We start from the raw sequence: 27725 nt of genomic DNA on the forward strand, positions 1-27725 counted from the left end.
GGCCGAGCCGGGCTCCCACTTGCTCCTGCCTCCAGTTTGGCAACACGACACAAAGGCGGCCTGGCTTGTATACACTTTCCAGGCTGAGCCCCTATTCAGAGGGGGCTGCAGCTTGTGCGTAATGGGCCCCCTACAGACAAAGCCAGCAAGTTTCTTAATTAAGTCTAAGTGAAAGACAGATCCCGCTTACATCTTCAGAGACCCTTCCCTCAGAACTTCAAAAACACCCTAGACTGCCTATCAAACCCAGGCACGGATAACTGGCGAACAATTTTTCCTCTCTTTAAATATAGAAAGCCAGGCCCCGGCGCCACTCCTCAGCCCCCTCTCACTTTCCCTGCAATTTTAGACATGCCTCTGGTTTATAAAACAGGAGACAAAGGGACTTCTTGTGTGTCAGAGAAACCCTCAGAGGGTCTGAATTTCATTCCGGCCTTCCCCACAGCACTGCGCTGTCTAAGGAGCTCTTTAACTGCTTTAGTCTCATTAACATTTCCACGAGGAATCAAAGGAAGTACCACAAAACCGGCCTCCCCGCCTATATATCACACAAGGACAAGTCCGCCATGGGAGCATGCTAAAAAATTAATTATTAGCTAATTGCCTTCTAGGAAATGTGATTTTTTTTTTCACATCCCTCCCTCCCCCTGCAGCCGCCTTCCAACCCAGCCCCAGAAACCCTCTGTTTTCTGGGCTTTGCTGTGATAATGTTCTTTGCAAACAGAAACCAATTATTCTGCAGCAGTAAGTCACTGTGAGTATGAATTGCTTTAATTTTTCCCCCTTTTAGCAGCTGCCCAGGGTGGGTTGCGAGGTGGCTGCAATAATGAAGCTGGCTTGAATACCAAAGCAGCACCCAGGCTGGGCGTCCTGCGGGGAAAATGATGTTAGCGAATAAAAGTGCATTTTCCTTGCGAGCTGCTAATCAATGAGTTAGACATGGCCCAGAATGCACTTTCCGCTTGGAATTTGCATTGCCAGCGCCACTTTGGCTTTTCGAGACTCGCGTGCACCTGACTGGCTTGTAAAACTGTCACCTTACTGTTAAAGTGCTAAACACGCCCTGTTTCTCTTGCCTGTTTTCTCTCTCCCTCCCCCTTTGCCTTTCTCCTTCTACAATTCTTTGCTCTCTCATTAGAAATGCCCAGCAACGCCTGGCAGACAAAGACACTGCAAACAAAGTGGGTGGAAAGGGGAAAAAAATTAAAAGGAAAAAAAAGTGCAGAGGAATTCTTCATTCACTGACCTCCAGAATACATTAATATCTGAAACTGTTGGCACAGCCTAAAATACTTGGGCAGCTAACAATGCAGGCAATGATTCGAAGTCTGGGATCTTCAAATAAACCCTGGTGCTGTCATGGCCACCAGGAAGGGGAAGAATGGCGATATTAGCTGACCTTCGTTTTGTTCTTTCTTCAGACCTGACTGCTGGACCTCTGTTTGCCTGTTACTAGGATTTCTTGACAGAAAAATTTTAGCATTTCCCAGGCAATACAAGAGCCAGTTTTATTAGGTAAATAAACCAGGCCCTAAGCAGCCCTTTTCTGCTCTATAATGAGAACTGGGCGAAGTGGAACAAGGTTGAGCCGCAGTCAGGAAGAAGGAGGACTAGGAGCACATCATTTCTCCCTCAACCAAAACACCAGGGAAGAGTGAGGACAGAGCGCCGAGTCGTCAAATCAGTCTTCTGCCTTTGATTAGCTTAGCACCTCTACCAGGTGAGGCGGGCAGAGCTGACAAATCACTGAATCATGCCCTGCAGCTGGTTAACTTGGCCAACATCACCCACCAGTTAAGAAAGCAGCCGACTATGGCTTTCCCTGGAGAGCAGGACGGCAAGTTCACAAGCTCCTGGAGATGGCTTGATAATACATTCAGACGGCACCAACGGTGGAGGTCATTTAACTCTCGTGATTCCTTAAATGTTCTCACCTTATCTGAACCATTCCCCAACAACACTCTGATCTTAATTAATGTAGACAAATCAGCAACACAGACCAGGATCACTTTTAGAGTGTGGAGAGCAGTGTGGACAGCCCTCCAGGCATACTGTGTCACATTGTCAGTGAGGACATTTTTCTGCGTCTGCTCCCTGTGCCTCCTCGCTCCACTGTAACATCTGCTCCATGAGGGGAGCTGACCACAGTAACCCGCCCTTCATCGGTGCAGCATGATGAATCCAAGATCCACTTCCCAACAGAGCTGAGGATGGTTTCTGGCTAGCTCTGAAAAAAATACATCCTGTCACAAAAATCTCTCAGCCGCTACACGCAAACGAAAATGAGATGCTTCAAAGCAGTTGCTCAATCCACGAGGAGTGAGTGGTTCCAGGGACACCACCATCGCCAGCCTTACTGCAGCCTTCCTGGGAATCCATGGATGCTCAAAAGCCTTCTGTACGAGCAGTGTTTGACCACCAGGCTCATGTTCTCAAATACTTCATTTTGTGGTGTGGTGGTGACCGTCTAACACAGGACCTAATCACCTCTGGATGACTTAGGATACTTAGTATTGAAATTCAATAAGGCAAACACTATATGGCATTGTTTAAGAAATGGTGCGGGGGGCGGGGGACTGTCCACATTCAGTGTAAACTGAATACACTTGTTCGCAGGTAGTTCTTTTCTGTGGCTGGTTGAACCGACAGAAGTGGGGTCCATCTGCACTATAAGGCATTTAAGTTCCAGCATCTCTTACTTCTCAGACTCAAATTAAAATGTGCCTTGTGCTGGTTGGCGGCTCACGCCTTTAATCCCAGCACCTGGGAAGCAGAGGCAGGTGGATCTCTGAGTTCAAGGCCAGCCTGGTTTACAAAGTGAGTTCTAGGACAGCCAGGGCTACACAGAAAAATCCTGCCTCAAAATAAATAAATAAATAAATAAGATTTTTTTTTTTTTAAATTAAAAAATAAATAAAATGTGCCTTGGGACACTGGAAAAGATTACTTTTGCTTCAAGCTGGAGTCCTGTAACTAAGACACACATTTCCAAAATTTTAAAGTTCCACTGTCACTTTGCTGGAAGAAAACTCTTAGGTTCTAGTAGAAAACCTAGTCCAGCAGTACATTAGGTGTTTCCAAGAGAGAGGCAGGTGATTGCGTGGTTGTGGTTTATGTCTGCATAGAAAAGCAGCTGGAAAGACGCTGTAGGAATTAACAGTGTTAATTAAATAAACAGAATTAAATAAACAGCTTTTAGTTTGTTTGCAATTTTCTATTTACCATTTTCTACAGTTTAAAAAGATTTACTTATTTTTAATTTTATGAACATTGGTGTTTGGTTCTGCATATATGTCTGTGTGCCATGTTCCCGCCTGGTGCCCAGGGTCAGAAAGGGACACTAGATCCCCTGGAACTGCAGGTATGGGTGGCTGTGAGTTGTCTTGTGGGTGCTGCAAACGGAAGCCAGGTCCTCTGCATGAGCAGTGTGTGCTCTTAATTGCTGAGCCTTCACTCCAATACTCCTACCCTCTTATTTGAGACGGAATCTCACTGGAACTTGCTATGTACACCAGAAGAGCCTCCAGCTAGCCTGTGCTTCCCCAGCGTTGGAACTAAGGGTATGTGACACCATGCTTGGCTACAATAATAATTTTTGCAATTAGAAAAAAAGCGTCAATAAGCTTTTTATTCTGTAGGAATAAAAATAGTAGTAAATGAGCAGGATCTCTCAGAGTTTTTATACACAAACACACAGCTTCATTAGCACAAGAGATTTCAGGGTGTGTCTTATATCCACACGCAGACGAAGTGTGCACACATGCATACATGACAAAAGCATACCCATGGATATATGAGAGCATGCACGGCGGAGAAGGTTGCTCCTATTTATTTCTAAAAGCGTTTCTAAGAGACGCTTAAGGAAACTTTTTCTCAGCTCTAAGCAACCAGGTTTTACATTTCTGGTTTTAAAAGAGATTATATTCGGGGATGCTCAGTTACTTTGAATAGGTGTGACATTCCAGGCTGACGGGTATTCATACCTGTCGACAGCTGTGAATTAGCATTTCAAGCCCCTTCTAAATGTGACTTATGAACTTGTTCTGTTTGAGGCTTCAGCACCTTGCAGAAAAGCAAACGCAGATTTCATACCGGGGTGAAACCCTTTTCTGCTAGGGAGCAGTAGTGACCAGGAATTCGAGAGAGCAGCCGTGAAAAGACAATGCTACACCCAGAGGTGCAAAATCAAAATCACCATTCCAGAAATTAGCACTAGAAACTGCTTTTGATCCTTATTTGGGTACTTACAGGGATGGCAAATGTGGAGGGAGAGAGAGGCTTTAGAGTGAAAGGAACATTAGTTACTCACCAATAGTTGTTGCCTTTAGTATGGTTTTGTTTGTTTTAGTTCATTCCCACAAGGTTACAGCCAGAAAGAGGGGGAGGAGAAATGAATGCCAGTGTATTTAAGTAAATGCCAAGCTCAACTCAAAATCTCCCTTTGAAAATGTAACTGAGACATGTAGCTGAGGCTGGTCTGGAATTCACTTGGTAGCTAAGCTAGCCTTGAACTCCTGGGTTCTCCTGCCTCTATCTCACAAGTGCTATAGTAGACACAACCCAACCCAACACCTGGGAGAAAGAGGAATTTCACTCACAGTTGCTGCTGTAGCTGTGCAGTGGGGCCGAGATTAAATGCCGTGCGGTGTCACATGAAGACAGAAAGCAGCAGCTCCCTCCTTGGCCCACACACCAGAACGACCCAGAGAGCTAAACAATCGGCAAACCTAGATTCCCCCTGGCCATAAATATTGATTCAACTGCTTTGGGGTATAGAAAGCTGGGCTTCTCATTCATGCTGAATCACTGCACACGCTCACAATCTTCCCTGATTCCCCGATTCTGCACACGACAGACAGCTATAGTGTCTATCCACTCATGTACTGTTGACGGTGCCTCTTGCCTGAGTCCTGCACGCAGACCGTTAAGGTCTTTTATTTTTCATTCATTCATTCATTCACTCAAGAAGGGTTTATCAGCCTTATGTTATGTGCTGTATACTGTCTAAGATGCTGAAGATTCAAACCAGTCCCGAAGCTGGAGTAGCCCTACATGCTAGTACTTGAGAGGTGGAGTCCAGAGGGTCAGGAGTTCAAGGCCAACTTTGGCTACATGAGACCACGTCACCTAAAAATAAAACAAAACAAATACCCTTTTCAACTCATGCACTATCAATGTACTAATCAAAATGGTTTCAAAGACAAACAAGAAAATACACAGAGCAGAGCAGGTGTCTGCATTCATCTGTGATCACCCCTTGGTCAACTGGCTCATGCTACAAAGGCCACCTGGTCTACGGTCAATAATGTGCACTTGGCTCTTTTGATAGATATGAAACTAGACTGGAACCAAACTGTCCCATAGAGTTGGTGGCAGGGCGTGGAGAGATGCTAGAAATCCTCCCAAAGCTGCCTGCTCCTGCTGCTACTGTTAGCAGGACTACTGCTACTGGACCCCCGGGAACCAAGAAACTCTGATTTATTCTCTCGTGCGTCCCTGTGGCTTGGACTGTGAAAGTGGGACCCTCTGGCTGGAGCATCCTGGGATCCTCCCCTGTAGCACAGAGCCACTGAAGCGACTCAGCAGAAATGTGATGGGTGGATGACAGATGCCTGTGTCACAGAAACCCAGATGTAATAAATAATCGCCCGTTTGGAATCTGCACCTGTGTGGGAGCGCACGCACACCTGCCTGGCCAGCTCCTCCTGTTCGCAGCCCATCAAAGGGGCAGCGCTTCATTCCTGCCTGTGACCTTCTCTTCTTCTTCACAAGGAAGGGCCTGTGACGGTCCCCAGCACACAGCCTCTCTCAACATTTAATAGCCGTGCCAAACACACGTGCTCTTTAATGTCAGTCTGGTAAAATTCTATTTAATTTTATCTCGCTGAACATTTTTTTGTCAAAGGAAGAAAAGCATATTAACGACATTTGGCCACATTAATTAATGGGGGGGGGAATATTTCCAAGTTCATCTGTGAGAGGAACATGAACCTGGTCCACACATCCTCCTCCTCCTCCTCACTCCCAGTTCACGGGATGGGCGCGCCATCCCTGAGTTTGCAGATGCCTGAGTTTACAGACCCCAAAGGCATCTTGATTGTAGCTTTCTACTCTATTTGGCCTTTGTATACCAACTGCGTTACTGCTCCATACCTACGATCCCCATGAAATGACCTTTAAGATGAAATGTGAAAGGGCTGCCTTCTGGTGGTGTGCTGTGACAATCTAAACAGGAAGAGCTTAAGGTTTCTGTCTCTTCCAAAAACAAAAAAACAAAACAAAACAAAACGCCAGAGGAGCCTGGAGTGCTGGGTCCACACTGAGACCTGAGAATAGCCACAGGCAGGAGGCAGGCTGCTGTGCTGGGTGCTTCCATTCGCCTTTGCACAGCTGTCCCAGGGAATGCAGGGCCGCAGGTGTGGCTCCAGGGCCTAGTTCCTTATATTCATGTGTCTTTCAGAAGCTCATGTGTTAGCTGCTCCAATGTAATCCCAGCACTAGGGAGGCCATCTTAGCTGTCAGAGCGAGTTAGGCCAGCTTGGGCTACAGAATGAAAGCCTATCTTAGAAAGACGGAGCAGATAGGGTGTTATCTATAGGAATCCTTCAGTGGGGTCCAAAAATGGTCTTTGTTAAGTGTGAACAAATGCTGAACAGCAGAAGTGAGCAAGTGAGGTTTGGATGAGCAGAAGGTTCCCGAAGGAGTTCAGGAACAAAGGGACAGACAAAAGGGTAGAGGCTCCAATCCAGACCCAAAGGCCGAGGGGGTGTGTTCTGGAGGCAGCATGGAGCTATGGAGAGTTGGCAGCCAATCTCTTGTCAAAATAAGACCTGTTTCAGGTGATCACGTGGGGACTGTACCTAAGGCCCAAATAGAAAGCTGAGTCTGAGGATCCACCCAGGAAGGTACAGTGATCCAACCCACATGAGGATGACAGAGAATGCGAAGGGGTGGGCCCTGAAGGGAGAGGGAAGAGGCTCAATGGAAAGAAATAGCAACTGGAGAAGGCAGGCCAGCCCACACACTGCAGCAGGCTGGCATCTTGCTTTGTTTGCAAGCACATGTGGTGGATGTTTATGAAGGCTGGGCGATGGACAGCAGATGATGAATTCCGCTTATACTTGCCAGGGAATGACAGAGTGATGTACAGACAGATGGGCAGATAAAAGGAGCACTGAGTGGCAGGGGCAGCTGGGGAGAGAGGAAACCGGTAAGGAAGAAGTGCAGATGCCTAAGGATGTTATGGACCATGAAACCCAGAAAGCCTGTGCTCTGTTTAGGATAAGGTGGAGGGGCTGGGGTTCGGTTCATTGTCTAACTGTGAAAGGCTTAGCTCCAGAGGGGGGCCATATTGGAAGGAAGATAGGAAGGGACAGTAGAGAGGCCACCCTGCAATACACAGCCTTAGGAACCCAATACACTGTCGCCCTGAGCGCCCCAACAGCCCCAAGTTTTTACTGAGTTCTGGAATGGTGGATGGGACTCAGTGTACCTAGGAGCCATAAAATCAGATGATAAGGCTCATAGTCATCCTTTCTGCTGCTAAGTACCAAACAGCCATTGTAGAGCCATGAATCCGAAACACTCAGCACATTCAGCCCTGCCTCCTTCTCTCATATATATATATATATATATATATATATATATATATATATATATAAAATCACGCCTCTCAAAACCTCTTCTGTAAAGAATCCAAAAGTGAAAGATGCCAAAATAATCCCAGGCCTTGATTTATCATTTCACAACTGGTTCCTAGACACCCTCCTTCCCTGGCCTGTGCCCTTTCCACTTTTCCAGAACTTTGCTATAAATTCTCCTCTCAGATCCGGGGTGGCAGGCATGGTGGTGACGGAGATCACCGTGGCAGCGGAGAAGGAGAAGTACAGATCCCAGGTGGGAACAGAGACACTTCACCCTGCCAAAGGCTGCTGGCAGGATTCTTAGTCTGCTCTTGCCGTTCCCCCAGCTCCTTCCTCCTGCCCGGCCCTCCCCTCCTGAGAACAAGCCTCCCTTCTGCTGCTGCTTCCACCAGTGCAGCCTGATTTGGGTTCTTTTAGGAAACGCATTAGCTAAGTTTAGTATTACAATCAGGTGTGGGGGCCCATGCTCACAGTCCCTGTATACAGGAGGCCAAGGCAGGGGAATGTCAAACTAGCCTGGGCTAAACAATGAACCTCCCTGTGGGAATAAAGAAGGAAGAGGAAGGAAGAAGGAAGGAAGGAAGGAAGGAAGGAAGGAAGGAAGGAAGGAAGGAAGGAAGGAAGGAAGGAAGGAAGGAAGGGGAAAAAGGAGGAAGGAAGAGAGCTGCTTCTATTCCCGAGGGCTGGGACAACAGGCATTGCCACCATTGTTTCTGTGGTACTGAAGACTGAAGCCAGGTCTCTGCATATGCTAGGCAAGCGCTCTACCAACTAAGCTAGTAAGAATCTTTTTGCTGCTGTTTTTGTTTTTTTGAAACACATTCTCCCTACATAATTCTGGTGTCGTGGAATTTGATACGTAGACCAGGTCTAGAACTCAAAGGGATTCTACTGCCTCTGTCTCCTAAGGCTTAAAGGCATATGCTACCGTGCCTGGCCTTAAGAATCTTGATATTAAAGAATAAAGGCCCAAGGATACAAAGGGTCCAGGGAGAGTCACAGTGGCAGGAGGAAGAAAGTCTGTTCTGCTGCACAGCAAAAAGTCTATTGTGCTTGCAAATAGCTATCCTTTTAGCAATTTGAAACACATACTTATTTTTAAGGATGGCCACTCTGCCATAATCATAAAAATCTTAAAAAGCATCCTCTTGCCTATCTGAAACTTTTACTAACCATGGCCATCTCCCCCTCCTAGCCACTCGGCCCCTAGGAATCACCATTCAACTTTCTACTTCTCCAAGATCCCCTTGCTAAGACTTCACGCAGTGCTTATCTGGGCCTCACCTGTGATGGGTAACAACTTCCAGGTTCTTTGCGCTGTCATGAATGACAGGGTGGCTCTCACGTTAATGGCTGGCGGGTATGTTGCTGTGGCTGACATGCCATGCTTACTTTACTGCGTGTCCCCGATGAGGACTGAGGTCGCTTCCCCATCTTGTCCCCTGTGAATGGTACTGTGGCAGCCATGCGAAGACAGCTGTGTCTTCAGAGAGGCTGTGAGGCTGCTGGGGTTGTCTGCTTCCTTGAGGAACCTCCCTCCTCCTTCCCAGCGTGAGTCACAGCACACATTACCACCAACACTGCACGTGAGATACTCTTGCCCCTCTTCCCTGCAAACATGTCACCCATTATTTTGAAGGATAGACTTTCCTAACTTTTTGCTTCAGATCCAGCCCTTCTAAATTCTTTTTTATACTTAAAGCTGATGCTGGAAATAGTCTAGAAACTGAAGTTGACCCTCAGTCTGAAGACAAGTCAAGTGGTTTACACAGAAAGCAGATTTACTGGGGAACATGGGGGTCTCACATCCCTTGTCCTCACCCCTCCCCCCCGCATGCCAGGCAAGCACTCTACCACTCTGGCCTTCCAAACCTCCTTTCTTCCACGTTGGTCCACATAACTCTCCCCACCTCCGTGTCTGCCACCGACTCAGCTGTGGATCAGCACAGGCGCACACAGCAGTTTGCCTGTCCATCCCATTTATCCTCAGTCCCCACACTGGTGTCATGGAAAATTAAGAACTTCTGAGAGGAACCACAGAAGGAAAAAGCTTAGCAAGCGGGACCACAAATCCCTCACCTTGGCCACATCTGGTCACTGCTCTTGGTCAGACTGAAAAGTGATTGAGCGCTCGACAGGGGGCCTTCTAGCTTATGAAGGTCTGGCAGCCGATTCCACATGCATGCAAATCCAGCATTTGAGAAGAAGGAAAACAGACTAGAAACCAGGAGTCCAGGAAATGAGCAGACTCTCAGAGCCTCTAACTTGCTGACGGGAGACAGCAATGCCCTAGGAAGGGCCACAGGGCGTCAGAGCCCATGTGCTACCTTGACCGGGTCGTGACAGCTTACAGAGGGGCACATTCAGAGGAAAGCTGCCCCTTGCTCGCAGCTTCAAGGCTGGATGTGCCCACTGTCACCGCTTGGTTTCACAGCCCACTGTCACCCTCTATGACACACTTTCCTTTCCAGGCTGTTTGTGCTGCTGGGGACCATGAAGCCGGGGAGGATTACTGTTGAGGAAAATTAGTCCTTTTTTTTTTTTAAAGACCACCTACGGATGGATGGAAGATTTCTGGTTTTTAAACTGTGATAAAAGGGCATGTAATAAAAGTTACCATCTAAGAGTCTGGATTCACTGGCAGCGAGTGGATACACAATGTTTACACCAGTCACTGCTATTCTAGAGCTTTCCTATCACCCCTCAAAGGAAAGCTCAGACCCACTCAGCAATCTCTCCTAAGCATCCCACTCTACAGGCCTGGTAATTACCAGTCTGCTCTCGGTGTCAACAGATAGCCCTATTATGGACATGTCTAAACAAGGGAGTCACACAATATGTGGAGGCTTTTTGTTTTTTGTTTACTTTCTGTTGTTTTTATATGTGGCTTCTTTCACTTATCAGAGTATTTCAGGGCTCATCTGTATTGTAGGAGTTATCACTTCAGTCCTTTTTATGGCTGCCTGGTATTCCAGGACGTAGCCTGTATGTGTTACAGTGCTTGTGAAGAGAATGCTGGTGGCTGGACAGTAAGGGGGCATGAGCTGTAAGATGAAGGAATTTATTGTGACAGATGATATTTCTGTTAATGTCCCTAGACATTGAGTATTGAATAAGGGACTCAAATCCAAGCACAGTCTAGCATTCTATCCCTATTCAGAAAAGTTTAAACCCTCAGAAAACCCTCTTCTGCATTATTTAGTGGCCTTTCAAGGAAATCCAATCTAGTTATCTTATGCCAGCTTCTCAGAATCACGCCCCAAAAGTATGAACTCCACATTCAGCACGCTTGGTCATGAAGTAGCTGAACATCTGACGTTTCCCACCTATGACCTCAAAGATGAAATCCTAAATCTAGCCAGCAGTGGTGGTGGGACAGCCTTAGATCCCAGTACCCAGGAGGCAGGAGCAGGTGGATCCCTGTGAGTTTGAGGCCAGCCTGATTTACAGAGTAAGTTCCACAGTAGCCAGAGCTATTACAGAGAAAACCTGTTTTGAAAACCAAAAAAAGAAAAGAAAAGAAAACAAAACAAAAACTACCTACATCTAAGGCTCCAGGTCAGCAAGGACAGCGCCTAAAAGTGCTTCTGCAAGCATGCTTTTGCTTTGGCTTCTTTCTTCTTCTTTTTTAAAAGGACAAAAGCCACTTAGAAGAGAAAAGGGTTTCTTTTAGTTTTCACTCCCAGGTCACAGTCCGTCAGCAGGGAAGTTAGGACAGGAGCTCAAGCAGGACCTGGAGGACCGCTGCTGGCTTCTCATTCAGTGGACCATGTTCTTCAGTCCATCTGCCTGGGGCAGTGCTGCTCAGAGGGCTGGGCCTCCTCCTACATCAGCTAACAGCTAAGTCACCCTGTCCCCTACACACATACGCGCGCGCGTGCGCGCACACACACACACACACACACACACACACACACACGCACACAGGCATGGCCTCAGCCTGACAGCTAAGTCACCCCTGCCCCCTACACACACACACACACACACACACACACACACACACACACCCCCCTCTCTAGCGAGCACACACACACACACACACCCCTCTCTAGCGAGCACACACACACACACACCCCTCTCTAGCGAGCACACACACACACCCCCCTCTCTAGCGAGCACACACACACACACCCCTCTCTAGCGAGCACACACACACACACACACACACACACACACACACACACCCCTCTTTGACTCTCCTTAAACTAGCAGATCCTATTTGCCCAAACCAAGTGAAGTTCAGCTTGACAAGGGTCAGGGGAAGCGGCTCCTACAGCTGACTCTCCTCCCTCCACTTCGCTAAGTGTTTCCAAATACGCTCTTCTGGTGATCACAGTCCCAGAGGCCCCCTTTTTTTTTTCCTCATGAAAAAAATTTGCCAGGATAACAAGATGGCTCAGCAGGCAAAAGCACTTGCTTTGCAATCCTGAGACCCGAGTTCAGCCCCTGAAGCTGTAATAGAACAAGAAAAATGGCTCCCTAAGAGTTGTCTTCTGACCTTCAGTGTGCCCACTTCTTCAGCCTATCGCCACAGGCAGCGTATACTTCAGGTATCGGGCTTGGACAAACCAGCTGGGTACTGACCTGAAAACCTTCTCCCGGTGTCTGGCCTCCATAGCATCAGAAGGTGATATACAAGTTGACAAGGGAGAAAAGTAATCAACCCGTCTTCTTAGTGCTCACCTTTATAGCACGGACAGTGCGGCTATCAGCCCTTCTTCCTAGACACTTGTTTTTATAGCAGATGGGGCTGTTACAGACATCAATACGTGATCAAAGTTTACAAAAGAAGAGAAGGCAGAATGCCTACCCCCCAAACGGGACATTTATGACACAGTCCTTATATGCATTGGAGGTCGGTCTGGGTGCTAACCAAGTACTGGCTCTCTGTGTAAACCTGCCTAAGTCGTTACACCTGATTGGCTAATTAAACAGCCTATAATACCTGGGCAGGGCAGAATGGGGTAGGCATGGCCAAGGTTCCCAGGCTTTTGAGAATCCCAGGATGAATTATGCGAAGGAGAGACAGACAGAAAGAGAGGGAGGAGGAGGATGACAGGATGGGTCAGCCTGGAGAAAACACCAAATGGGCCTAGGAAGGACTCCAATAATGGAGTGAAAAGGCCCAGATAAAGAATAAAAGCAAGTATTTAAGAGATTATGGATGGAAGGTAGGATGGTTAAGGAGAGTGACATTGGATGGGGACTGTGAGATGGATGGTGAAGTGATTCAGACAGCGTAGGTACGAATATCTGAGCGGCCCAAGGCAATAAGGCAATCATAAATCTAGCAGGTGTCTGTGTCTTGTTATTTGTGATAGCAGGTTAAATAACACTACCATGATAATCATAGGGCTGATAGTAATCCATAATCTATAGCCCCACACTCACACTCATTTTTATTTACCATAACACTCATGGCTCAGGGGACAGTGCAGAAGATGGGGCACAATGATTGTAAGAACCATCAGACCTGGATATGGTATCCACAAACACTAAACAGCGTGGCTGCCTGGACAAGACCTGCATGGAACATGGGGAAAGGTTCACATGGTCCTGCCCCGGGCTGAAGAGCAACAGCCAGTCATGGCACTGAGAAAGGGAGAGCCAGGTTTCTCCAGGAACAAGCCCGCTGACGGGTTGCCAAGCCCGAGTTCAGCCTACATCCGAGGACACACAGCAGCACTGACTGGACTTAGTGGGTTTCACAGATATTATAAAACAGGAATAACTAAGATGACGAGCACACGAATTTCGGGGGCAAGACGGGGGTTGGAAGTGGGGATGGTAAAAGTGGCTATGATGGAAATAGATCCTATAAACGTCTAAAGAAAATACAATTTTGCCAAAGTTCTGCTATTTATTCACCTTATAGCAAAAAGACAATTTCATAGGGGAGAGAGAAAAATTTGAATTTAAGTCCTTGATGATCATTAAGCTAACTGGAATCATCATAAGCTACCAAAAAAAAAAAAAAAAGTCACACCTTTAAAAAATAGTATACCAGAAGAGCTATGGAAGATAGTTCAAATCATGTTTACAACAAGATGAACAGAACAAGAAACACAAATGTTGGGAGGAGAGGAAAGAGAGGGAAGGAAAAAAAACCAATTAGATTTTGGAAGAACTTTAAGTCTAACCTAAGAGACAGAGTTTATAAAACAATGTATTAGAGCAGGACACAGTGACACACACCTTAATCCCAGGAATTCAAGGTCAGCCTTGGAGACACAGCAAGTCTGAGGTCAGCCAGGGCTACCTGAGACCCTGCTTCAAAACCCAAAAGGAAACAAAAGACGCCCGGCTGCCAGCCAAGGGAAATGAGAGGCGCGTCCCTGGCTCTTGGTCTTAGTGAGGACTAGAAGGCGCTTTAAGTTCATCAAGATATACAGAATATGCCAAGATGAGCCAGTGTCACTGAGGCCGGCAAGGGAATGTCTGAGGTCAAATGATAAAGTCACTGCGGCAGGAAATCCACCCTCGGTCTCCTGACAAAACGGCCGATGGAGAGCAATAGGATTAATTCTTAACATCTCTTGCACTAATAATGAAGATGACTTTAAGTGTTTAAAATTCTCTTTGTGCCTATTTCTACTTGTTTAAGCAAATCCATACAGTTATAATAAGGGTCCTATTTGCTCCATTAAAAACATGGGCATAAGCAGCAATGTGCCCACTGCACTGTTTCAGATGTCCAGGAACTTCAGAAATGCTGCATTCCAGCTGTGTCGTAATTTCATGGAGCAGGGAACAGCAAGTTACTTATTCATTGTTCAATAAGCACTTTGTTGTGGTAAATCTATATGGCATGAAATTTACCATCCCATCATCCGCAAGGGCACAGCTGGGTGACGGTAAGTGCATTCTCACTGTTGGGCCACTTTCATCACCCTATCTACTCATTGTCTAAAATGGCCCTTTTCATTTTCTTTGTCTCACATAAAAAGGCAACAAGATGACAAAGAATAGTATATGCCATCTTTGCAATAAATACGATCTGCTATTTCAAAACAACCTATCTTGGCACAAAAGCCACTTTGAAAGGAATCACCACTTTAAGGGGTTAGAGAAACATGGGCTATTAGGAGTCGAAGGGCCATTCAGTAGCCAGGTGCTCTCTCGGGCACAACCAAGCCCCATGTGCCACTGAGGCATGTCAGGACCGGGGAAGGAGAGACCTGGGGACACAGTGGGAGGACTGTGTCACAGCCGCAGATGATGCCCACATCTGACATAAAGATCAATTTACTGCTAATCTGGAGAAATTGGCCTCAGTGTTCAGGCTCACAGGCAGAGAAAACCAATAGTGGTTTTAAATGAACCACAAGTCAGTTATTCCAAGGAATTTAACATGGTTCACTGACTGAAAATTGTCATTTCTACCCGACTCTGAAATAGAAAGCAAAGGTAAGCCAAAAAATAAATACCAATTCTCTGCCAGGGTTCTATTGGAAACAATTAATGGGTCCCCAGAGCTGATCGAAATCTTCACTAATGCAACAACATCTGGAGTCAAGTTATTTAAAAGCTAATACCAGGGCTTACAAAACTGCGTTTCAAAGGGGCTTAGTAAAGGCGAAGCATCGATTTCACCCCCACTCCTCCCTCCCGCCTTCTCTCCTTCCTTCCTTCATTTCGGCCAGAGTTCTGGAGATGGCTCCTAAGGCTCTGCTGAAGCCAGGCAAGCGTTCTGCTGAGCCCCGTCTCCAGTCCCAGTTCATTTTCTGACTTGTACAAATTTCCTGACACTTCCCAAGCCCTCCTGCTTCATTCAGACATGTGCAGTCTCAATGGGCCATCCATTTCACCATGGTGGCAGCAAGCCACAGGTCCTTGTCCCTGGGCTGTGGGCACTGCTTGCAATGGGGCTGCTTCCTTCAGGGCACAGCGCTATGGACAGCGACAGAGCAGTGAGTGGGGCGAGCAGAGATGCTTTATACAGAGTTGCTAATTAATGCGATCATGTAATCCTTATTATAATCTCTAAATTATGAAAAACTTAAACGTTGTTTGCCTCTATGCCTTTAGCTCTGTTTCTGAACAATGCTTATTATTCCCCCTAAGCAATGGTGGGGACTGCAGTTAATGTAAGTAAACAAACACTTCACCCTCTGAGCACACCCCAGGAACTGGCTGGGACTCAGCACCTCTTCAACAGAGTGGCCAGCAGGAAGTAGCCAGAACAACTCCTGCGGAGTAGTATGGAAAGATGGTGGCACCTGTGGACAATCCTGCCTTGGTGACCCAGAGCTAGTTACACATTTTAAAGAAGAGGCATGGAGAACCTTACCCAGTGCTTCCATTTGGGGAATTTCTTCCAGGTCACATTCAAATGCGTGGCTAACAACAGTTGTCAAAGGGCCATTGTACAACTGGGGAGATGCAGCAAAGGAATCTCCGCTGATGGACACAGGCCCAGGGGAGCAGCCTGAACCCCAGCGCTTTATCTGCCTGTCCTGACACACAGTAAGCTCGCCAAAATTCCCCTTATCGTCCATTCCAACACTTCCCAATCTTTCTCACTCTGCAATGCATGTGAATTGTTCTAGCAAACACAGCACACTTAGCAGTGGCCATCTGGTGTGAAAGATCACCCAAAGTGAGGCCTCGTTAGGGCTGTGGGGAGAAGTGGAGTGGGCTGTTTGATTCTCATCCTGGGGAATATGGAAAGGGGAATCACTCAGCTGGGCAGGACAATGGCCACTTAGTCTAAGCTGCTGATTTTACATATGAAAAGGCGAGTGGCTCTGGGCCCCTCAAGCTTTCTCCGGTTTAGGTAATTCCAGCCACAACTAGAATACAATTCTTGTTTCAATTTACAAATATAAAAGAAAGTCAGCAAGCGGATGGCGAGTACCAAAGTACCAGGGATTCCTAGCAGGCCAGGCTTGGGCAGCAAAGGGCACTAAGTGTCGGGGTGCCCCTTCTCCCCCAGTTCTGTATCAGCAGAACTGATAGCGGTATCCGAGTGTGAAGGCGCACTACTGACACCCTCCCCAGGAGGAGCTGCTTCCTCAAGTAAACCGGGAAGGGTGGGGGAGGGGCGCACTAACTGGTGAAGGAGGGCGCAGAGATCGCACGCGTGTGCACGCTGACACACACATCAGCAACTCACAGTCAAGGCCCATACGGTGCGGTCAGTATTCAGCAAGGACAGAAAGGGCTCTGAGGAAGCATGCCTTATCATTCCACACCGAGCAGAGACGATAATCTAGAAATGACTGTAGCTGTGGTCAGGTCTAACCCCGTGATGATAGTGAAAGTCAGGGCCCCCTGCCGAAGACCCCGACGTGCAGGGAGGCTGCGGGGCTGTCAGCCCCTATCAATCACCTCCTATTAAGTAAAGGTTTTCCAATTTTGCGCTTCTCTCAAGGGCTTAGTTTTGCCCGGATTCAGTTGCAGCATCGGCATTTGAACCTAGTGCTCCTATTCTCACTCCCTAAATAAACGCTGTGAGCAAAGACACAGGCTCCCCGAGTCAGGACCGAAAACCAGGCAGACCTGGTTCTGACTGCAAGCAATTAACGTGCGTTACACAAACTCCAGAGAACCACAGGCTCAGAGTGCAGCACATGAGGGCCAAGAACAGGGAACTTCTGAGCTGGCCACTGAGATGCTGAAATGACTACCAAGCAATACCCACGAGCACAGTGGAGTGCTGCGCCATTCTCCTGGGTTAAACAAACAGCTCTCCTCTCTGTTCAATGCTTACTACTTACTAGCATTTCCACGATGAAGTCTTTTTTTCCTAGACTATGGATATATACATATATATGGATATATATTCTTATATACAATATCCATCAATGTATGAATATATATATATCCTTAAGGAGTGGAATCTGTCCAATTTATTTTGCAGTTCCAACGGCTAGGTAGACACTACATTAATATACTAAAGCTCCAGGCCAGAGGCCACCAGCAACATCAAAATAACACACTTTGTTTCCTGTATCAAATGAGAGATTTCATTGTCTTGTTTCTTTTCACTTGAATGTGACAGAAGCAGAACAAGGAGAACACAGAGTGGTGGAGAGGGACCGGAGCTGGACCCAGCAGGCTAAGAGCTAATACACAGCTGTGAGAGAAATCTCAAAGCAGCACCTGTGTGTGCTTTTTTTGGAATACAAGGTACCTTTTAAAGTGCCAATTTCTTGTCAGCACTAAAAACTGCTAAACTTCACTTAAGGATCCAAACTTTAGGCTTCTCTTAAAAACAAAATAAAAAAACAAAAACCAGCTCGGCAGTGGTGGCTCACACCTTTAATCCCAGCAATCAGGATGCAGAGGCAAGCGGATCTCTTGAGTTCAGAGACCAGACAATTCTGGTCCACAGGGTGAGTTCCAGGACAACCAGACCTACACAGAGAAACCCTGACTGGAAACAAACAAACAAACAAAGACCCAAAACAACAATGATAAAACCAGACAGATGATCCAGCAGCCCTGGCTTCACTTCCCCTTGGAAACAGTCCGTCCTTTGAACTCCACATTGAGTCTGACCATAATCTCAGCTGCCTACTTCAGTCAGGAAGTTCTGCAGTCTGGTTCCTGAAGGCAAGTGAGGAGCTAAAACAAGCTTGTAGCCTGAAAAACAGGAAGATGAGCATGGTGGAGCATGCCTATATCATCCAAACTCAGGTGGCCAAGATGGTAGGATTGGGAGTCCTCAGCCATCCTCAGCTGCCCTAAGGCAAATGTGGCTGCAACAAAAAGGAGGAGAGGAAGGAACAGACTTGCAGGGGAGAAGCCAATGGAAAAGTCATTTGGAAAAGGAGATGCAATGGAGTGAGGAAAAAGAATCAAGAAAAACTAGGGAAGGGCTGGGGTGAGGGTGGGGTGGACAAGAAGCTAGAACTGACTACAGAACACTCTCCGTGTGTAATGCCTCACTGTGACACAGCAGAACACGTGCAAGAGACGCCGGCACGTGTCAAGAAACAAACTGCGCGGGTACTTCCCTAGGAAGGCTTTCCTTCACTTTTCAATGAACGAGGAGGTGCGGGGTTGTGTGACAGCGCTGGTGATGCGTGGAGAAACCTCCTCAGGCCTGGCCACACCCACTACTCTGAGTGCCTCTCCTTCCCTGGCAGCCCCTTTGGTCTACAGAGCTAGAGCCTTCGGTGTGCTCAGCGGCTGCTTCTGCTCATTCTCCAGACCTCTGCTCCAGAGGTTCTCCAGAGCCCTTAGAAGCCGCTGGGCACCAGGCAAACATGGGCCTGTTCTGTGGCATTCCCCAGTCACCAGTGACTTCCTCAGGTGTCCCTCTTGCACTCACACATACACTAGTTCTACATTTGAATTCCAGCTTTTGGCCTGGTGGCTGGCTCTTGGGTGATACTCAGCAACCATGCTGAAAGAAGAGAAGAGTGAACAGAAAAGCTGGAGGATGAGGTGGCTGTGGAGGCAGACGGTCATTGCGGAGGCCTGGCCATTTGCCCACCTTTGTAAAGAAAACAGAGACTGAGGAATTTCACTGGTTTATCTCAACAAACCATGATAAGAAGAAGAAAAAGCAAAGAAACATTAGTCAAGAGATACTTCTGATAAACAGTTAAGATAAATGACAGAAACCACACAGCTATTCCTTGCTCTAAATTAATTGCTCGTATTTGTGGTAGGGGTTGCAAAACAACTCACTGAATGAAAAAGCAGCTCTGAGGCTTGCTATAAATAAGTGGCACAACAAAGAGCCCGCTTTCGCTTTCTTAGTTTTGCTTGTTTAACTAAATGATTAGTTTTAATGTCTATAATGTTTTGCTTGTATCATGTAAGAGCACGTTTGTGCAGTGCTACAGAGGCCAGATGTCAAATCCCCAGAACTGGAGTTACAGACAGTTGTGAGCTACCATGTGGGTGCTGGGAACCAGACCTGATTCCTCCGGAAGAGCAACCAGTGCTCTTAATCACCGAGTCATCACCCCATTCCTCTTATTTTATAAGGTTCAAACAGTGAATATAAGTAGGCAAACGCTATAATCGACATACTATAATCTAGAGATGGCACCAATGAATTTCAGGGCTGAGAGTGATTTCAGTCACAAAATTTCAAAATTCCAAAAAACAACAACATACTCCTTTTCTAATTAGAAGAATGACAGCTTTATGATTCTACAATATCCCTGTATAACTTGATCTTCTGAAAGACTTTCCTGTGCAGGTTTCAAAAAGATGTACGTGTCTCCAGGTCTTACCTATGTCACCCACCAACTTAAGCCAACAGGTTGACGTAGCTGATCCCGAGGATTACCCAGGACTCACCACTGTGGCCCCTCACTTAGCACCATCTCGGCAACAGTTACCAGGCGTCTTACTATGGGCCGAACGTCCCATCCCTTATCCAAATTGCTTGGGACAAGATTTTTTAATTGTTTTTTGTTTTTTTTTTTTAAATATCTGTATAAACACAATGAGATCTTCTGAAGAAAGGAATCAAGTGTTTACACAAAATTCATTTGCTCGAGACATACTGCATGCACACACCTTTTGCTCCCCATCCTCTGTATGCACACAGCCTGAAGGGACTTTTACACAGCTGCTTGAGTGAAACTGCATTTTGACAGAAACTTCGACCCACTGTGATTTCCACTGTGACATCATGCCAGACATCATGTCAGAAAGTTTTGGAGTTTGGGATACTTCACGGTCTGAAGTTTCTGTCACGATGTCCATCCGCTACTATCTTCATCTATCTATCTATCTATCTATCTATCTATCTATCTATCTATCTATCTATCTATCTATCTTAAACAGAGAAGGAAAGGGACATACTGAGGGCAAGCAACTCTCTTCAACCCGAGCTGAAGTTGTGGCCCCCCATGCTGGGCTCCTGCTCCACTGCTTGTGCCCATCACCCTGCCACACCTCCAGGAGAGTTGGAGGGACATCCAGTGGTTCCAGGTGGGGCCGGTGTCTGCGAGGGGTCAGGAGGGCTGAATTTTAACCGCATTACGGGAACACCAAAATCACAATTCGGGTGCTTAGACAACATTACGTAATGGTCAATATGCTGAGAAGCAAGGCTCCAGTCATTGAGAATTCCTAGTCTGGGCTTTCACAATTGGCTCTCTCCTCAGACTCAGACAAGGTTCTATTTTGAATTCTAATGAGGATCAGCCACACTGAATATTTAAACTGCAATTACAAAGATCCCACTTTTATGTAAATGTCTCTAATACAAGAAACAGATCTGAAAATATATCGAGGAGCCAGGGGAACCTATCAGTCTAATTTGCCTTTACAATCTAGGAGGGGAAAAAAAAACCCACAGCATTATTTTCTACTTGATGTTATCACGGGGTGGGGGGTGGCGAGGCTGGGAAAAGAAAAGGGAGGAAAAAACACAACAAAGATCTCAGTAAAAATTTTCAAGCGCCGGCTCTGGAGTGAAAGGTCCACAAAGAAGTGCTTGAACCCTTTGTTAACAACTGAACAAACAAATTCATCACCAGGCCCTTCTCCTGTGTGGCCCCTTGTGATCTGCTCTGTATTTATAACTAGAATTCCACTCCCTGCTCAAGCATCTATGACTGATATGTCAGGCTGGCATGGGAGATACGTACACGCCAGGGGAAACAAAACACCATTTCATGGTTTACAACCTAGTTCTGTGCTCCTCTGAGGAAAAGGATGGGGGGCCAGCCGCTCTCTGCACCCCGAGCTCCGCTTCCTAGTTACACAGCCTGGGAGTGCCATGCGGACTGCAATCAAGAGACACTTGGGTGAGCTGACGGGATTAATTCCCAAGCTCTGCACACCTTGTAAGCGTGCATCTGTTTATTCATGTTTACACAGAAAGCTCAGCCTTGTGTTGGAGAAGAGCGGGTGATTCATTCTTTGCCGTTTCTGAGGCTTTGGACCTTCCCTCTGCTCCACAGATGCCATTGTTACCCAGGCTGAGAATTAATTTCCAGCAGTCAATACTAGCCCTTATGAAAACAGAATGTAGTTGGGTTTTGTTTGTTTCCCCCGATTTGTTCGGTTCTCTTTTGCTGGTTCCAAAAATGCACACTTAATTTTGAGTTTCATTTATTTTTAATTTATAGAAGTTCTCCTTGGTCCCTTTTCAAATAACTGATGTTACTTTGTATAGTTTCCTGTTCTGTTCAGATCCTTTCAAGCCTTTGAATTTAATCAGCAAAACTGAGGGGCTAAAGAGAAGACTCAGTGGTTAGAAACACTGGCTGCGCCTGCAGAGGGTCGGGAGTTTGCTCCATAGCACCCACATGATGCTCAGAACCATCTGTAACTCCAGCCCCGGGGCATCTGATGCCCTCCCCTGGCCTTCACGGGCACCAGACATGAATATGGTATACATACAGATATACATGCAGGCAAACCTCATACACATAAAATAAAATAGTTTAAAAGTGTAAAACTGAGGGGCCAGTGAGATAGCTCAGAGGGTGAAAGCCTTGCCCACTGCCAAGATTTATGACCCGAGTTCAGTCTTCAGGACCCACATGGTTGAGGGACAGAACCTGCTCTCAAAAGCTGTCCTCTGACTTCTACACTTGCATTGTGGCACAGGCACCCACCCACCTCAACACACAAAAAATACATGTAAAACAAATATTTAAAGCAAAAAAAAAAATTTTTTTATTCCATATCTGATCATACTGATAGTGCAGGTTTATGCAGAAGGATTCCATGGCCCACTGCCAGTTCCTGCGCATCTGTGGTCTGCACGCATGCTCTGTCATCACCTAGGATAAATACGCTCTTCTCAGGGGGCTTCCGAGTTCCCTTCTCACTGCTGTGACTGAATACCTGAAAGAAGCAACTCAAGGAAGGGAAGGTTTATTTGGCTCATGTTCAGGAGACACTGACCACCACAGGGGGAAGGCATGGTGATGGGACCAGCTCCAGGCCATCAGTGGAGGAGGACGCAGAGAGAAAAGGATGAACAATGGTGCTCTTCCCTGTTGGGGTTTGAATTGGGGGAGAAAAAGGCAAAAGAAAAGACCAGCGTTTCTTTTTTCTGCCTCCTGCTCTGTCCAGCTGTGAGTGCACAGCCTTGTGCTCCTGCCACCAAACGGTGAGCTGGGCCCATCATGCCCCTCCCCTGCCCCATGAGCTGTTCCCTCAGCCGTGAGCTGAAATAAACCGTTCCACCCCTCAGCTGCTTCTTGTCAGGTATGTGATCACAGCGGTGAGGAAAGTAACTACAGCAACAAGCTAGTGCTGAGAAGCGGAGCTCCCGCTAGGAGAAGCCTGGGCCAGTGGTCCTCCTCAAGACTGAGGACTGGCTTATGAGGAGAACTTACAAGAGCCTGGAGCTAATGACACCCCAGAATGCTGTCTAATCAGCCACTCTGGGAGGGTCGTAGGTGAGCAGAACGCTGTCAGAAGAATGGACAGTGATGGCCGGGCCCATGAGGTTACAGAGGATCCTCCTAAGACTTACACTAGAGGCCATTCCTGTCAGATTCTGCTAACAAATCCGGCTTCAGTTTGTCTGTTTCCTAGAATTTAAGTGAGGATGAATGAAAAAAGAACTAGAATAAATTGTTTGGTGGAGTTAATTACAAAACAGTACAACATCCAGGAAGTGGCATGGCTGTTTCTCACTGCTTGTGGTCAAATTTACAGTGAGAAGAATGATGTGGAAATATACAGCTTGGCAAGGAAAAGGGCCAGTTGAAAGTTCAGAAAAGTTGGTACAGACAAAGCAGCTATAATTGTCAAAGAGGCCGTTCCATTAGAGAGAAACATTACGGGGTTAGGGATGTAGCTCAATTGGCAGAACACTTGCCTGGCACTCACAGAGCCCTAGATTCAATACCCAGCAGCACATAAGCTGGGCACAGTGGTGCTACCTGTAGTCCCAACACTTGGAAGACAGACGGATCATGAGTTCAAGTCTGAGTCCAATCTCTTACACTGGAACAAGAGGAAAAATAGCTTAAAGGCAACACCCTACCTACTAAGGCTTCAGCTTATATAAAGCAGTTGAGAAAAGAGAAAGCCTGAAGTGAGTGTTGTGGATAGAAACATGTTTTTGTTTTAATCCCAGGTGTGGGGTGTGGGACTGATTCAGACTGTCCACAGCAGTAAACTATTTGCCTCATGCCAGCTCTGAGAGCTCTTTGACAGCTGCAGATAGTTTAAATCTGAGGACTCTGGGGAGGGAATAAATGCCAGAGCCCAGAGAGTGTTGGGGAGCTCTGAGAACGAACAAGGCTGCTGCTGTTTCCCCCTATGGTTCCTGGTTGCTGCTGTGAGACAAGAAGTTGGAGATCTCCTGAAATGAGGATTGGACTGGCTCCAAGGAACCCGAGGACCCTGACAAGCAGGAAGCAGCTAGGAGAACTTCGGCCCCCTCTCCCACTAACCCTTTCTCTCTCCTACATGGGGTTGGGATGCTGGAAGGGACTGAGGTGGGGTAGGAGAAAGAGATATAAGAAATACAAATAAAAGAGTTTTTTAAAAGTATGCCAACAAGCAAGAGTTCACTGAAGGGGTTCCCTGCTCAAAAACAACTAACCCAAACTGCTTAGGGAAGAACTTTCTTGGACTCAGTCACAGAGGCACACAGAGAATACTGCAGCTGTGGTCTAAGAGGAGTCAGGCTGTGTCTCCATCTGGCAGCAGAACGTGGCAGCAGCAGCCTGTGGTGCTGGCTGTACAGCCATGTGAAGGGCAACAGGCCATGAAGTCATGGAGGCTTACGCCATGTTTCCAGAGAAGGGAGTGGCAGGAGGAGACCTCAGGTAGACCTGGGTTCCCAAGCCTCAGAGGACGTGGAGCCCTGAGGGACCTGGTCCTGCAGCACAACTTCTGCTTCCCGCCACAGCAGAGCGTCCGCTCTGCCTAACCAAGCTTGAGAAGTCATGTCCACAAGGACTTTGTCCTTCATTCTAGATGCTAAAACTTTGGAGGTAAAGGATGTGGGTTCCTTCTCACCTCCATCCCTTATGACTTGATTCTTGCACACACCTGAATTTGCTAGGCCTCGGCTTACTTATAAAAGATGTGGTCAGCCACTTCTTTTGTCAGGATTACTTATACAGGGCTGGGGTGTCGCTACACTTCTCACGTGAAAAAAGCCAAGCATCGCATCAAGTGCGTGTTCAGATCACTCAAGTTTTACTGTACTTCCTCTTTTATAAACATAACAGCTTAATAGAGCTGACGTACCTTTATGAGACAAAGCACTGAATAAAAATTAGTGGCTCCTTGTCACTCACCTTGGGTCAAGCTTTTGCACAGACAAGATAAGTACAAACTTCATAGATAACTGCATCTCAAGTACCTGCATATGGACATCTAGACTCCTCTGCATGGCCTCTTTCTTATTTACTTCATCATTTTCCTTCTTTCTTTCTTTCCTTCCTTCTTTTTTCCTTTCTTTCTTTTACAGGGTTTCTCTGTGTAACAACCCTGGCTGTCCTATAACTTGCTGTGTAGACCAGGCTGGCCTCCAACTCACAGAGATTCACGTGCCTCTGCCTCCTAAGTCCTGGGCTTAGAGGCATGCATTAACAGGCCTCAATTATTATTTTCAAGACAAGGTTTTACAATACCTCCCTAGATGGTCTAAAACTCACAGAGATCCTCCTGTTTCTGTCCCTTGAGTGCTGAGATCAAAAGCATGTGCCCTCAAGTCTGGTACACTATCACAATGAATAACGACCACTCTTGAACTCTACCCTAGACCTCCTCAGTGGGAGCCTCTGGTTGGGGGCCTGGAAATCATCATTCTAAGTCTTCAGGCAGACTCTTAAATCAACACACAGAGCCCTACTTTATATGCATCAAGAACTAAAGTGATACAGCAGAGAATTACCAAACACAGGGTTTTTATCTTGGTCATTCTTCAAGATGGAAGCCGCCCTCAGCTGTTCTACAGTTGATTCACTGATTAAGCTTATGGTTTAATAAATAAATAAAAAAGCAGAAAGGAAACGAGACCATCTTGAAAACGTACAAGACTTACCAACAAACTACAGAAGTTCTCAAGCCATTTATTTCTATAAAACAGATAAGTTTCCCAACTCAGGGTTTAAAAGAATAAATGTGATACCCTCCGAACCTTAACAATATTTTGTCTGATAAGACTGAAGTATCTGTGAGCAATTTTGATGCTTCACCAGATGGGCCTGCTGCATTAGAAGGCCAGGCTCATCCTCAGGGTCTTAGAAGCAACATGGAACACTCAAAGAAGAGCAAGTCACAGGCAGCTGTAGCGATTGCCTTCTCTTACCACAGGAAGTTGACTTTTTGTCCAGCAGGGTCACTCTCCTGGCTTCGGTGCGAAGCTTCTCATCTGTGTTCTCCACAAGGTTGGCAAGGTCGTCAATGATCTCTAGAACAGAAAGCAAGGAAGCTGAGTTAATTCTCCCCAGTTCCACAGCTGTGCTGCTTCTGCCATGCCAGCGCATAAACTCACAAATACGCTTTGGAAACTGTGATTCTGATTCAAAAAGGCAAAGACAAAAACAGAGAAAATGGAAATGAAGAGTGGACAGAGCAGCTCAGCAGGTAGAGGCACTTGCCACGCAAGCCTGGCCATGTCAACTCAGTTACCGGAACCCACACACAGGTGGGAGAGACTAACACAACACAGCTACCCCCTGACCAATTTGTCTGTTTCTAAACCTAGTTTAAAATAATCCTATTACAGGACACAGAAGCATCAGCTGGGGGGGGGGTTATGCATGACAAATTTCAGCTTAGGCAAATACAGAAGACTTCAGGAGTGGCCTTAGCTACTCCTGAGCAAAACTGATGGCACGACTACCTGAGCAGAGGATGAATCAAGAACTCGAAGCCAGAGATTGTAATATATGAGACACTGACTAGAAATGAATCCATTTTAATACTGAGCGAAAAATAAGTAAGTATCTGGATTAGGTAACACAAAGGTACATACATGTGACGATACAATCACAACTAAAGAGCAACTGGGAGTGGGGGAAGAAGGGAAAAAGGAAGCATCAACTTCTCATCCCTTACAGCAAGTGTTAACCCCACAGATGAGAAATCCCACCAGCCCAAATCATGGCCAAATTAATTAAAGCAAGCTTTGTTATTCATGAGCATGGGTTATCTCTTCTTAAGCTGAGGGTCAAGAGAGTAGCCTTGGACATAGGGAATAAAAAGGTTCTTATAGCCCAGGAGTAGAGTTTCCAAATGGGGGGTATGGAAGGCAAGCAGGCGAGGTTACAGAAGCCAAGCATAAGCATCACAAGTTGGCCATAACAGCCTCCTGAAACAAAGACGTGGTTACGAGGCAGTCATATCAAGGTGGTCACAACAGCCTTTTGAAACAAGGGCATGGTTGTTAATTCCTGCCACAGGCAGCACAGAGCCATTTGTAGTTAAGGTGATAGGCGGGGCACAGCCCAATCCTTGAGAAGCAGATTTAATGAAACTAGTTTGTTTTATTTTAAGATGGCCTTTAAGCCCAAGACAGAGGCAGGCTGGTTTATTACAAGTCACAGTAAGCTGTGAAAGTTAAATATATGGAAACATAACTTCTTAAAATCATTAAAACGTCAATGTTTTATGTCATTTTTGTGAGCATTTAGTACTTTTACCATCTAGTAATTACTGCCTCTTTAAAGATCCTCTCTATAAAGTTCTTTTTTATGCTAATCTTTAAAAGGTGAAATTAAGCACATCTAAATGTATTTTAAATGACATTTAAAGTAGCATATATGTTAGACTCTTAATTACATGAAATTATTTCCATCTATCCTTTGGTATTTGCATGCCTACCGGGATGCATGCAGGGGTGGAAGGCGGGAGACAATTACCCCTGGTGGCAGGATCTTGTGTGGCTGCTCTTCCTCATGCTTTCCTGTGTTGCTCACATCAGTACTGAATATGTTATTTCTGCAACTAAGACTCCTCTTCTGCCTCCCTATTTTCAAGGCTAATTTGGAAATGAATTGTTCAACATGAGTCACCATTTTCCTTACAGCATGAAGTAATATGAATAAGGTCAAAGTTTCCAGAATGGCAAGCAGTGCAGGTTACCAGGAAAGCCATACTGTGACAGGCAGAAAAAAAAAAAGGCACAGGAGGGTGGTGGCTTCCTTCCTCTAGCCGCTGGCTCCTCATAGGGCCTCTCTTCAC

General features: G+C 46.4%; 1 protein-coding gene across 3 annotated transcripts in view; it reads right to left on the reverse strand.

Moving 5' to 3' along the window:
• Stx8 (syntaxin 8) overlaps positions 1-27725 on the reverse strand; it is a 204967-nt gene that overhangs the window by 52256 nt on the left and 124986 nt on the right. For all 3 annotated transcript variants that reach the window (XM_060363446.1, XM_060363447.1, XM_060363448.1), the window contains one exon: positions 25849-25950. In XM_060363446.1, coding sequence (XP_060219429.1) covers positions 25849-25950 — 102 coding nt within the window. The remainder of the gene's footprint in view (positions 1-25848; positions 25951-27725) is intronic.

Source organism: Meriones unguiculatus, chromosome 11, assembly GCF_030254825.1.
Source record: "Meriones unguiculatus strain TT.TT164.6M chromosome 11, Bangor_MerUng_6.1, whole genome shotgun sequence".
NCBI lineage: Eukaryota > Metazoa > Chordata > Mammalia > Rodentia > Muridae > Meriones > Meriones unguiculatus.